The 13,735-nt window shown below is 38.5% G+C and overlaps 1 protein-coding gene across 1 annotated transcript; it reads left to right on the top strand.

Annotated features, from left to right (window-relative positions):
- Positions 1 to 52: 52 nt before the first annotated feature.
- Positions 53 to 13,731, top strand: RB195_000406 (uncharacterized protein; the record flags this gene model as incomplete). The annotated part of the gene is made up of 22 exons (XM_064196737.1): positions 53 to 202; positions 2,580 to 2,744; positions 3,533 to 3,652; positions 4,326 to 4,460; positions 4,581 to 4,751; positions 5,345 to 5,436; positions 5,532 to 5,673; positions 7,961 to 8,094; positions 8,160 to 8,292; positions 8,381 to 8,542; positions 8,631 to 8,729; positions 8,787 to 8,886; positions 9,330 to 9,490; positions 9,906 to 10,033; positions 10,094 to 10,224; positions 10,483 to 10,566; positions 10,844 to 10,970; positions 12,557 to 12,665; positions 12,898 to 12,962; positions 13,017 to 13,145; positions 13,238 to 13,327; positions 13,677 to 13,731. The coding sequence occupies 22 exons, from the start codon at positions 53 to 55 to the stop codon at positions 13,729 to 13,731; spliced, it is 2,682 nt and encodes an 893-aa protein (XP_064052618.1).
- Positions 13,732 to 13,735: the final 4 nt, after the last annotated feature.

The raw sequence follows: 13,735 nt of genomic DNA, 5'->3' as shown, positions 1-13,735 counted from the left end.
AATTCTGGTGATTATTCTTTATTCGATGTGGATCTAAACTGTTGGTTTGGATATGACAGCCTCTTCGGACAATGTCAAATTCTTACAACTTCGAAGTGGTGATCGTGTAAATGTAAATTCATTCTGTAACGTCATTCATTCGGATGATTTGAAACTTCCGGTTGACCAGAGATCATCTGCTATATTCGATTCCTATAAGGAGGTAACCTTTTTCTTTTTGATTTGTGAATTGTTTTATGTGTTTTTGAGGTTTTTTTTTGTACGGAAATACATCTTGAGATTTGCTCTATTTCGACGTTGCTCACTTCGGTGTCTACGCTGATACCGTGGGCACGTCCGCGCTGCTAAACCTCTGACACTTCCACAAGTATACCAGACATTTACGATGTTTCTTCTTGTGTACAATACCTTCAAAATCATATCCTTGTATGCTCTTTACAAATGTTGGAACAGAAAAGTTGTTTTCCTAGCTAAAACCTAGCCAAAACATAAGTCTCCGGGATGTATTTTTACGTTTACCACCTGAAATAAGCAGAATTTTGGTCCGCTGGTTGGTTTGGTCGACTGTTGCGAATCCTAAAAGAGAAAGTAAAGTGAAGAGAAGAGAAAATAAGTTTTAGAAAACTGAAAGAGTTTGGATGATTTAGTTGTGTTAAACACTTTCTATGGGCCACACAATTTTTTTTACTGAATGAAACCACATTATTGAAAGGAATTAAGCAAACCATCGTTCTTTTGTAATCAAAATCTGATAGGTTGCTGCGAGGACACTCATGTCTCTATCATGCAACACTTATTTTATGTACCTACACATTAAACTCATTCTTTTGGAAGATTAGATTAGATTCTCTACTTCTCTCTTCTCTTTCATTTTTCCCCTTTATCTTATTTAAGTGGGCGCATATAACTCATTTAATGTTGGAATGCTTCCATAATGTAAATATAACCATGTAACCAAGACTACATGTATTATATGTTCCTTATACCTGGTACGTTGTGTGAATACTGTTCTTACCATGAACTTTAATTCCTTTACCTACTAGTTATCCTAGAAATTTACAGAATTATTTGCTTAGTTTTTATCACTGTGCATACTAATAATCACCATTTAATCAGTAAGTTCCTCTGAGTTGTCAACGAATGTAGGAGGAAGCTAAATATATAAGTAAGTTATTTTTCTAAAGTTGTCTGTCTTCCTAAAATTTTGTCTGAAGGACATCGTTAACATACAACATCGCTTCTGGCCTTGGTTTGTTTATAGAAAAGTACTTTTTTCTTACTTTTGACAGTTGGGACCATTAATTCAATGGTCATTCAGAGATGAAGTTGTTGTTACTTATTGTACTAGTTAAACGTCCTTTTTTTTATTAATAATTCAAAATCGAAATTTCATCACTTGTGATGAGCAATGAGAGAAAGCTCATCTCTTCTTAGCGGATCCCTGAGCAGTATGCTGACCTGCGTAAAAAGCACTTATTTACAATAATAATTGTTGACAGGACAGGTATTCAAACATTTTCTTTTTCTATTCGTGACCAGCGATCACTTATGCTTCCCTATTCATTATTATTTTGCTTCGCTGTCATCATGTTATTTTGAATGTCATTCCAATCATAGTTTACATGTTCATATGTGGGTTTCTGTGAAACAGGGAGATTTTGATTTTTGATTCATAGCTTGTTTTTGTGTAGAAGCGGATCCAAAGTGCAGTTTTGTATGGATACAAATAATAGATAATAATAGGTAAAAATAGAGGTTGCAAAGTCCTTTCTGTTCCTATGGTTTGCAGAAAGCAGGTTTTTTTTTCAAAGCAGGAATCGTCATCGCACAAATAGGATAACCGTGTGTTAGCCACTTAGATTAAGAGTTGCATCCATGAAGTAAATCTCAGGCAACTTAAAGGAATTTATCTGCCAATTATGTTGGTATTATGATTTTCAAGTGACCATCATATCGTCCTTCGTTTTGAACCTCATTCTTCTTCTTAGGATTAAAAAACCATTCCAATCAGTAGCAATATGCGTCGTTCACTGATGTCTCCATGAGGACTGTTTCGGATCAAGGAGACCTTAACTGCTTGATTGAGCTTTAGTTTTTCGGGAAATTCACATGGCTGCCACCCAATCTGTGTGGGGCACATCACTATGATGATGATACTTTTGAAATCAGCATTTTATGAAGTTTTAGATATTCGAATTTCTCATGGACAATAAGTTCGGTGCATTCTTCTTCTGATTGCAAATTGTTCAAGTTTCCGAAGCGTAGGTCAAAGCAGGAAGAACGGGGGTGTTGACTAAGTGAACACAGAGCCGGATGTTCTTGGTCTTCTTCACTACATCCTTCCGATGGGCGTGAATGAAGCATCAGAAAAACCATCCATTCCTTACGAGATGCACACGCGGCGTAATGTCGCCACGATAAAGATAAACTTAATCGAATTTTCACTGAAAACATTATTTGTGCTATCTTCTGACAAAATTATTCTTTATCTCCCGCAAAGCCTCATAGTTGTCCGTATTTTTTTGTGCTATGTGTTTGGTGTGAAATATAAGCTTCTGCTATAACTATGTACTATTTAGCACTTCAAAACCTCCGAAATATGCGTTCCAACCGTTGACTTCAAAGTTGTCGATTCTTTGATCGCTACCACTCAAACTCGGAGTCGTCCAGCAGAATTTGTCAAGTTTGTGGAGAAAACCAAATCAGACTATGATGAGATGGTGGAATACGATTGCGATGAGGAGGTACGCCGCGAATGGTTTTTTTTTCTAATTAAGAAATACTTTAATGTTTTTGCGATACACTTGGACAGGTCTGACGAAGGTACGAGTGAATTTAATGTTGCGAACGTTTGACGTCTTTTGTTTTCTGATGGAACTTATTCACAGCAATTCTTTTCATGCATTTTTTGGCGTTCCTCAATTTTCACTAAGGATAAGTTTTTCGCGCACATCTTCTTGCTGCTAAAAGAATAATCCAATCTTATAAGCTTTGAAATTTTGATGGAATCATAGCGAACAAGCACTGTACCTTCCTTAAGTCGCAAAGATGTTGGAAATCCAAAAAAAAAAAAAAAAACTCAAAAGTCATGAAAATAACAAAGTATGAGTTCCGTATTTAATTTTGTTATAAACTTCCGTTGGGATTTCACGCAAAACCTCTTCACTTCTCTCACTCAAACTTTCAAGAGTTTTTTTTAATGTGTCGAAAGACCAAATTGCTGAATATTTAGCGATCTGGTCCACTTCAAGTGGAGTGAGACCTTTTTCTTTTGCCAGAGTAGGCCTGCCCAATGTCTGTATCCTTTTCTTTGGGGGAAGCAAATCATCGTCTAATAGTTGATAATCAGTTCTCCAATGAGATTTTGTACTTCAAAAGTTTTTTTGTACTAATATTATATCTTCCCTCGTCCTGTGATTGGACAGTACCTGAAGGGATGATCTCCGTACTGGCTATTATCTTGTTTTGTTAAGCTTCGAGTTCATGTTTCGTTCACCACATTTTATTAGAGCAAAACATGCTTGGATTTTAGGATTATCTCTGGATAAAGAGTGTCAACAAAGCTAGGAAGAAAACCAAAGATAAATTGATAACTCCGGAGCTAATGGAAAAAGTGATGGACAAGCTGGAAAAAGAGAGTTGTTTTGAGGTGGTAAGTTCGTTTATATCTTGGACTTGGTCCCTTTTTTCATCCTTATTACGCTGCACAAAATAGAAGCAAATTTGAATTCATTTAACGTTTTCTCTGTCAATTATGAGCTCAGTCTCAAATTTAGAAGCATTTAGCATAGTAGGGTCTGAACGAGTTGAAGTTCAATACAGTTGCGTAAGCAGCTGCGCTCAAAACGGTGCGGTTGAGGTAGCTGTTGTGCTAGGAGCTAGTTGTTGTGATCTGCAGTCAGAGTGTAGTTAGCGAGGGTGTTACCTCGATCGCAACTGCAAGCTTCAGCCAGTTGATCAGTCTTGTACCTGCTGAGGTAGACGGGAAGTTCGGTATATGCATACATATGCTATCCTAATATTATATATATATATATATATATATATATAATGTCAGAGGAAGGCATTGAAGTGAGACGGGGATACGACGACCGTTGAGTATTTCATTACCGTCGCATATTGTGTCCTCTGAGTATGCTTGTCCTCTTCAATTGCATCGTTTCGCGTTTAAGTTGCCAAACGTGAACGTTAAGATGGCCAGAGGGTAGGATTGGGTGAGGTCGGCAGCAACAACGAACAACATCTGAAGGACTGCGCATAACAGCGACTTAATTTCATAAGATTTAGTACAAAGTATAAACGTGATTTTATGTCATCATTTTGAGGTCAAAGGATCGCCTTCTATGATGCCGGGATCCTCTATGGATGGCGATGATGTTTGCTGTGTTTGCGGTGATGGAGATGTTAATAATGTCAATCAGATAATATATTGCGACATGTGTAACATAGCAGTTCACCAAGTGAGTTCTAATTTTGTAATTTTCTGGTGATTTTCCTCATATTGTTTTCTCTGCGTCTTTAGCTCTTGTTTTAGCGAACCTATATTCTATTCTAGAGATGTTTTCAAATGCTATGTTCAGGATTGTTACGGAGTGCCTTACATTCCTGAGGGACAATGGTTGTGCCGTCGTTGTAAGCTTTCACCATCAACGCAAGTTGAGTGTTGCCTGTGCCCGAACACTAGCGGGGCCTTCAAGCAAACGAGCGATGGACGTTGGGCTCATGTGATTTGCGCAATTTGGCTTAACGAGGTTCTTTTATACGTTCATTTTTATTTTCTTTTTAATTGTACTTCTGACAATAATTATGTATACGGTTGAAAGTGAACTGTATTTGTTTTTGAAGAACGAACACCTTCGTTGTCGACTTGTTAGAAGTCGTTTGCAAATATGGTATGGAAGTGTCCAAGCAGGCATTCTAAATATATATATATATAATATTTTAGAAGATGAGGCTAATTTGTATGTGCTGTTTGTGTACCGTAGTATATGGAGGTTGAAATGCACAATTAAATAGCGTTACAACGCACAGCAGTTCACGGTAGCGAGCTGCCAGATCCGTTGCCCTAGCCTCTCCAAAACATTAGCTTCAGCTATATTTTTGATATCCATCACTCCAATTACTCCGTTAAAGATAGTAGCGCTGTATAGCTGCACCTTGGTAGATTACTATTAAATACATCACACAGAATGTATGAAAATACAAGGGAAAAGTAGTGTTGTGAGCAAAAATTGCCTCTGTAGTGCATTACCGTGCGGGTAAACAATATTTGTTTTGTTTTTGAAACATATTCGTGTACAATTGTTCTACCTTTTTCAGGCAATTGATCTAACCAACTTTTCAGGTACACTTTGGAAATACTGTTTTCTTGGAGCCGATAGAAGGTGTTGATGCTTCCTTAGAACGGCGATGCAAATTGAAGTGCTTAGTGTGTAGGTAAGGGAGCTGTAATTTTTAGAACTTAAACGTTTAGCTAATATTACTCAGACTATCACTCTGACAATTCTTACAACGAAAAACACTGTTTTCAGAAAAAAGATGGGTGCCTGCCTTCAGTGCTCAACACGTAGCTGTCTAAAAGCTTTCCATGTTACATGCGCTCAACAATCAGGGATGGCAATGCAGATTCAAACGAACCCTGATCCTGGAAGTTCTGATCTAGTTGACGTGCAGGTTGGTGAATGTTATTATTCTATCAGTAGAAGGCTGCGATGAGAATTCTGAGGACAACACCTGTAGAAATGATATTTTTTGGTTCCACGGTTCCAATCCTAACAAACATAGGGGAGAACGACGGCAGAATTCAAGTCAAAACTTCTGTTACTCAAGTGCTGGGTCTTCAAAAACTTATTCCGTTCTGCCATACACTTGGTATGATGTATGGACAGTCGTACACTAACTGGTTTTCTGCTATCAATCACATTACGATAGTATGATCTAACCATTATATGTATCAGCTGCAAATCTCTCCAAGTTAGTGGCACGGTCAAAACACGCGATGTGAGAATCAAGTTTAACAATCTTGAGTTACGTGCTTATAGCATTAATGGATTGTGTTGATAAGCTCCTAGGGCTCTTACTATTTTTCTTCTTGTTTCTGAGAACCGTTTCTTTTTTGTTTAAATATGCATAATACAGCAAAAGATTGAACCACGGCATGAGCCAAAACCAATTAACAATGACGATTTGTCCTACTTGTCATTGTTAGAGTGGGCAGATCATATGAGAGAAGGAAAGCAGTGACGTGGCCTAAAATTTCTCTCATTCAGTTTCTGTTTAAAGAACTGTGTATGTCGGATTCTGGAACAGCGTGGGAGGGCTCAGTATTTGTGTACAAATCATATGGACTGAATTAACTCCTTAAGTGACGCGCGCTTGCACAAAAAGTGCACTATATGTATACGTCATAAGCGCTAAAGGGGATGTAGAGGACTTTTGGACAAGATATCTATTTTATCCTTTAGTATGATTTCTAAGAACGAAACTATTTTCAATATAACTCAATAAAGTTTTTTGTGCTGGGGTTCCACTTTTACGTGACTAACAACGATGTGATTTGCATCAGTTCTAGCACCTAGCAACGGACTTCTAATCTCCAGTGGATATTTGCTATGCAACTATCATGATGTATACTAACGGGCTCAGTACTAGTGCGCGTGTTGTTGTTGTGTGTGTTGTGCGTGCTTGTTTGTATGACAAAATTCCAAAAAATGAGGGTGACAGTTCCTGCGGCGTCGGATTGGGGCGCCGACACCACAAAGCTATAAATTGGGGTGCAACGGCGTGGAACTGGTTTGCCGCGGTGCAGTAGTATCACTCAAAAAGTTCGTATGAATGTCGCAAAAGGTAAATGAGGCGTTGCAATCGTCTTATATCCATGGAAACTGCGCTGCACCTCTATGACTACTCCTACGCATATCTATTTCCTTGCACTTTTGCCTCAAGTTAATAGCATGCCTTCTTCGAAAAGTGAGAACACCGATCCAAACGGCTGTTGAAATAGTAGCCGACAATTTACATGATCTGAGGTGGAGCGTTATCTTTACCAGTACGATGATGTTGTTCACGTCTTTTTACATTACAACATCATTCTGTGATAACTGTTGGGGAAAATCGAGAGGAAAACCCATACTTCGAGTAATATTTTTAAGTTATTTCTATATTATATTGGTATCGAAGGAGTGTTTGAAACTCACTCGATACCAATATAATGTAGAGGTTTAGAAAGAAAACTCTGGGATCTTTGGCCTTTACTTACAATAAAAGTAAGAAAAAAGCGTTGTTAGAAAAACACAAATTAATTTCACCGAAAATGCCCCTAATATTAATTTTCATTGATCAGCGAATGCGAGCGAAGCGAACGCCAAGGGAAGTCTGAAGACTGATGCCCAGAAGGCAGAAAGATGGAGTGGGATCCATTACATCACATTCTGGCACCGACGCATCTATCTGACGTTGATCCGTCCGAATTCAGTGCTTTCCAGCGTGCGGGCACAAAGTGACGTTGTAGGACTCGTCCTAAAAATTTCTTTCTGCCTTTTTGCGCTGGGGCACCATTTCAACATCATGAAACTTGCTTCCCTACCGTAACCTCACCATTTCGTGGCAAAGAAAATGTTCAGGATCTCACCTTAAACACAACGAAAAAAAATAGAAACGAAAGTTTGTCGTATCTTTAGGCTACGTATTTTTTCTTCACAACAACCTGAAAATTAGAGGAATTGGAACCTTTGTAATTCTTACGAAAAAAAGAACACGAACATGCATGGAACGATGTAGTAAACATAATCCACATACGAAAATAATCACCTACGAAACAAAAGAACACTTTGTGCAAAAAATTGAACACACTTAAAAAGATACAAGGCAAGGATCTAATCTAATGCGAGAGTTAGACGTATAACAAACTTTTCACATACTCACACGGACTAAGCGTTTATTATATAGCGTGATTTTTCAGCGTTTTGTTTACTGCCATCTCCATGCCGATGATGATGACTGTGATCCAGCTACTCGAAAGAAGCGTATGGACGAAGCTATTCGACGCGCTCGTCGAAGCATGGCTGCCAAGACATGCAGGACCCCTACAGTGAAGTACGCATAAACTTAATAGAGCCAGTGAAGCATTGTTTGGATTTTCTTAATAGTGTTGTATTCAGTATGCCAACTTTATCACTGGAAGCGGTCGAGAAAATCAAGAAAGAAATAGGTTTCGCTGTTGATGATATCGTTCAATACTGGTATCTCAAGAGGAAAAGTCGCTGTGGCGTTCCTCTCATAAGGCGGTTGCAGGTGCATTCCACCTCTCTTGCATAAATTCACACATTTAAATGAAGTTCAATGCACAGATGTCTTCCTGTTGATAAAAGACCTATTTCAGCTTAACCAAAAGGTGTCTCGAACTTCAAATTTCGTTGCTTCTGAACTCGCTCAAGAAGATCAGACTGCTTACGAACAATTCGCCTTGAAAAGGATGAGCTTAGAAACTACTAGGTTGTTATGTGAGCAGGTGAAGAAGAGAGAGTTACACAAGAGAAGTCATGTAAGTGCTAATCGTATCACCATTAGACGGCACAAACTGCTTTTTGGCTGTGATTATTTTTCTCTGTTATTATTCTTTTTTCTTTCAGCGAAAAGCCTCTTTCATGCTCATGTCTGCTCTTTTCAAGCCTCCCCCTCAAGTGCTTGAGGATTTAATTGATCGCCTCTTTGAAAAAGATAGAGAAAAGGTGATTTCTCAGCTCTATCACTCTAGCTTCTTCTTATATATTTGCCTTATTTTTCAGGTATTCGCAAGCCCTGTTACCTTAGACGGCTACAAGGATTTTATCAAGCATCCCATGGATCTTTCGACTATGAGGAAAAAGGTGGAGAAGGGAAAATACGGTAAGTTTTGTTGCATTGTAAACTACACATTGTGCTGAACCTCTCGTTTGATTTTCTAATGCAACCAAATAGTAAAATGACAGAGAAATGCGGTATTAGAAACCAGACAGTTGTAGAAATATTTTGTGAAGGAGTGATTTGTTCAGAACATTCAGAACATTTTACTTATATTGGAGTTTTCTAGTAGTTCAGATTCATATTCGTACAGTAGTGGTATCAGAAATATATATCGTTTAGGTGTTACATTAATGCTAGCCCTAGAGACTAGAGATTGCACCCCTCTCACCCACGTCTTTGTCTGTCATCCACATAACCTTTTTTAAATTCAAATTAAATTAATTAACTGAAATTTTTTATGACTGTATTATATATTCATATTCATATTCTATATTCATATATTGGCTGAAATTTACATTCTAGGTCTGATAGTGCTCTGCTTTCAGATTCAATAGCTGCGTTGCGAACCGATGTTCTTCTCATGACGGACAATTGCGAGAAATTCAACGTAGAAAATTCGTACTTCCTGCAGTATGGTCGCAAGTTCCGCAAGATTGCTCTGCAACTTCTAGACAAAGAGGAAGACAGGGAACGTACTCTAGAGAAGGTGAGCAAAAAGGAAAAAGTTTAAAAAAAACCTCTATTCTTTTTCTCTCCGTACTGTGGTTCTTCCATATGAATGCCGGAAGTTTTTTGCATCTACACTGACCCGTTATTATTCACTTAACCTTTCTCTCAGCACAAAACTGACAGTATTGATCGTTGCAAATGCTTTGAAGTGTCCATGAAGTTCTGATATATGGTGCGATGAAGTTGTAAATGACTAATTATACAGGAACCATCGTGCACCTTTCTTACAATTCGAATTTTGTGAAGAAAATTCTTATCGACTCTGCGAAAAGGGGATTTTGCTTAATTTTGCACAATTTTAGCCAGATTTTATTTCAATTTCTAACATTTGATAAGTTTGATGAGGGGTTTTAATTTCTACCAAAGTTTAAGTACATTCACTGTTTTTACAGATGGTGTCCTGTGGTAGAGAAGCAGCTATTTTAAGTGAAGCATCACGTGTTGGGTTGTATGACGTGCTCGAGGTTGAGGCTTCAAAAGATGAAAGCGAACAAGAATCCGATCTGGAGAAAAACCAAAGGTTTATCATAAATCATCTCTTATAGCTGCTAACACTGCATTCTTCTGCGCTGTTGTTCAGAACATCCCGATCTCGCGACATGAGAGAATCTACAACAGGTTCAACGGTGGAATCAAAACATGCAGGAGGTTTGGGGTTGGGTTCATTCCTCGCTCCTAGGACGCTTAGTGGAGGATTATTCTCTATCAGTGGTATGAATTTTTCTTCTATAGGCAGAATCTTACAATTTTCGTATATGACTAATTCTTAGTTTTCATTTCTCGCATTCATTCTTCATTTCTTTCCGAAAATGCTTGTGAAAATGAAAGAGCTTGTGACTGAGCATTTGAAAGGTTTTTATTAAAAAAGGAACTCACCACTGTTTGCTGCCATGTACCGTGCAATATCTATTACAAAAGATTACAGCGTTTATCGACCTAACATGAAATTTACTTTTGTTTAATGTTTAGGCAGTGCTGCAAAGGCAAAACGGAAAACAAGTCCTCCAGACAGAACTCCCGGCCACAAGAGGCGGAAAAAGGAGGCACTTACAAGTGAGTTTTTATGCCATGAGACTCGAGGTTGATCGTCCTCATTTCATTTGGGTTTTCAAAGAAGAAAGTGATGACATAGGCCGCATAAGTGCGCATTGTTGACCATTAATAGTGCTTTAAAATCATGTTGGCGGTAACGCTAACGCTAACGCGGGAAAGTATGATGTGAAGATGATCTGCTTTGGATACCCGTATACGCTTAATATTTAACGCACACCTTATTGCATTTTCCTTTTTTGCCGCCTCTTGAAAACCGTAGCGTTCTGCTTCGTTGCAGATACTACTTTTCGACAGCCATCGATCACTACGTTTCTCACACCATCACCTTTGACTGGGAGGAAGTCGATAACTCGCCAGAATGGAACCGCTCCTCTCATGGATTTCCGAAATAATTCTGTTAAAAGGTTTGTTATGTGAATTTTACTTACCAGGTCGCTCAGAACTTTACTTTCTTTCTATCGAGCCTGTTTTCCCTTGAGATTGCGAGCAAGAGGATTTTATGCTTGAATTTGGGACTTTGAAACCTACGGTGATTTCTTGTACACGATCTTTCGATAACTTTATAAAATTGAAGTCAGTATCACAAGAATCTCCAATATTATACTATCATCTCCAATATTCTTTTTTTTTGTATCGAGTAATGTGTTGTGCGCCCGTACCGTCATAACAGTCATTTTCCGTCTTTCTTTCTTTGTCAGCCTTGATCCTGTAATCCTATCTTTGCTGGCGCTGTGGCAACACGCACTCCTCCGGAGTCAAGAGTTATTACTTCATGTGGAGAGATCAGAGGGAGCTCACGAATGGTTCACCGACTGAACAAGACTGGAAATTTTTTGTTGGAAGCGACTCTAGACTGTTCTTCTTACACGTCCCAATCAGTTGGTTGTGAGCTTTGGTCGGTACACACGTTCAGCATAGTCTCCTTACCCGCATATGTGAACATGCCTGTGCCTTCACGTATATTAGAGGCCAGCTATTCACAGGGCGGAAACGAGGAATCTGTCTTTTGAATGGACTTGTGTCCCGGGGCGAACTTAAGCTCCCTTGTGATTCACAGGTTTGTGGATAGAGTAAAGGTAAAAGGATGGAAATACCGAGAATTTATTGATGTGATGAATTTCGTGTGAACAGTCTCATTATTTATAAAGTTAATATCAAGACATGTATGAGAACATCGTTTATTATAGAGAGTAGTCTCCTTTCCTGAAGGCAGTGTGTTCAGTTGGAATAGGGTAAAGGAAGGATTGAACATTTCGAACGGAGAAAGGGCGCGCTTTACGGTAAGCAGGGTCTCGGACAAGGAAAACCACATCCGAATTAATGTGGTACACTAATTTGGTGGAAATCCAGCTACTTGCGCTCACCCACTTACTTATGATTCTTGTGAGGGTCAGACTTGTATTTTCAGCGCAGAAAATTGAAATAGCTGTGCGCCACGGCGATGAGAAAGATTCTGCGCTGAAGTATCAGCTAACCCAGTGCCTAATTCAACAAATACTAGGAAATTTCTGACCTATTTAATTTATTTGAACAGACGTAAGCTAATGCCGCTTTGTACTTCATATATTTTAGCTTCCTTCGCAAGCAGCATTGTCTCGATATTGTTATCACCATTGACACTTTGATGCGGTCTTTAATATTTGTGTTATATATAAGGCCATCTGTGAGTTGTGTTGTCCACAGTTGCAGTATTTCTGCTTAGGCTCCTTATTCATGTCATGGGTAGTTTTTTTTTCAAGCCTTTTTCAATTAAAAATGCAAAATGAGTAGAATTGCTTTCGCAATTACATACCAAACCGTACGACGACTCGACCGTTGGTCGTATTATTGTCAATGGGCTAAGTAGAAGAGAAGAGAGAAGTTGTGGATAACATTTTTAGCTCTTGCACAATGATGTTGCTTTCTCTTCCTACCTCTGTCTTATGTATATCCGAAAATACTCTTCATGGACTTAGTTCTGTACACGTTTTTCTAGATGGTAGCTTTTCAGTCCACTACCAGCTGATGTAGCATCTTCCGAATCATCGGCTGAGGAAGAAGATGGGAGCACAAATCACCGAAGAATTCGACATGGTGAACATGCGAAAATGGAAATACAGGTATTTCAACTCCTTTAAGGATTTTGCTATCTCTGTTTTCCTAGTGTCTGTGATGGTATTGTTTCGACTAGTAATAAACAGAGGCATGCAGTCAGACAAATACAAAGAAACTTGATTAGATGATAGCTAACGGCGACTTCCTTGAGTTTGCAAACTTATAGATATAATATAATAACTAGTTTGCAAGGGAGTCCTCAGTTCACAAGAAATTTTAGGAGTATTTTTTTTTCAGGATTTGAGCGATTTCGATGGTTACCATCACAATGATTTAGTTGTCGTCGATGGAATTGCTGGACGGTTTGTCTATTCTTCGAATTAAGCATTTTGTGGCTCTGATATCATTTCTTTTAGTGTGATTGATCCTGTGGATGCGCGGGTCGATGGAGGTCTACCAAGTGAGCTTGTTAGTGAGTGTAGAATGTCTGCTCACAGAAGAGAGTCTCAAGTCTGTGTCTACCTCTTTGAGAACGAGAATAAATGGTACGTTTTGTTTTGTTCACATATTTCTTCCACTACTTTTTCTTTCTTTACCATGTTTTTTTTTGCTTCTTTTTTCATTTAACGTTTTTAAGGGGATGGTACCCTCCACGTGATGTACGTTATCTCAATACGAATGGAGATAATATGTCGTCGATATCGTCTTTCAAATTAGCAATGAAGTGGTAATCTTTTGAAAGTGTATTTATGTCATTTTAGCGAACGTAGACTATTGTATGCTTATCATTGAGATGAACAAAAATGTTTTGGGATTATCTTTTTCGTTTTCAATAAATCAACTGGTCTCAACTCACACTTGAACACCCGATTTGATAAGCAGAAAAAGCTTCACAGAGTGACAGAAGGACTGTGTTGACGCTGAAAACGAACTCTTTTTTTTCGTTTATTTTTTCTTTTTGGACGCCACCTATGGGACCGTTTCAACGGAATTTTGTTCGTTCTCCACTATGTAGATGTGGATATTCAGTTTTTTTTTCCTGTCCACTAAATCAACATATAAATCTGATATTTTAGGCAAAAGAAAATGCTGGAAATGTACAGTGGCAAACAGGCGATGTCATCACGATGACCAT

This window comes from Necator americanus, chromosome IV (assembly GCF_031761385.1).
Source record: "Necator americanus strain Aroian chromosome IV, whole genome shotgun sequence".
Lineage (NCBI taxonomy): Eukaryota > Metazoa > Nematoda > Chromadorea > Rhabditida > Ancylostomatidae > Necator > Necator americanus.
Note: the sequence above shows the minus strand (reverse complement) of the source record. Positions and strands in the feature narration are given on the sequence as shown.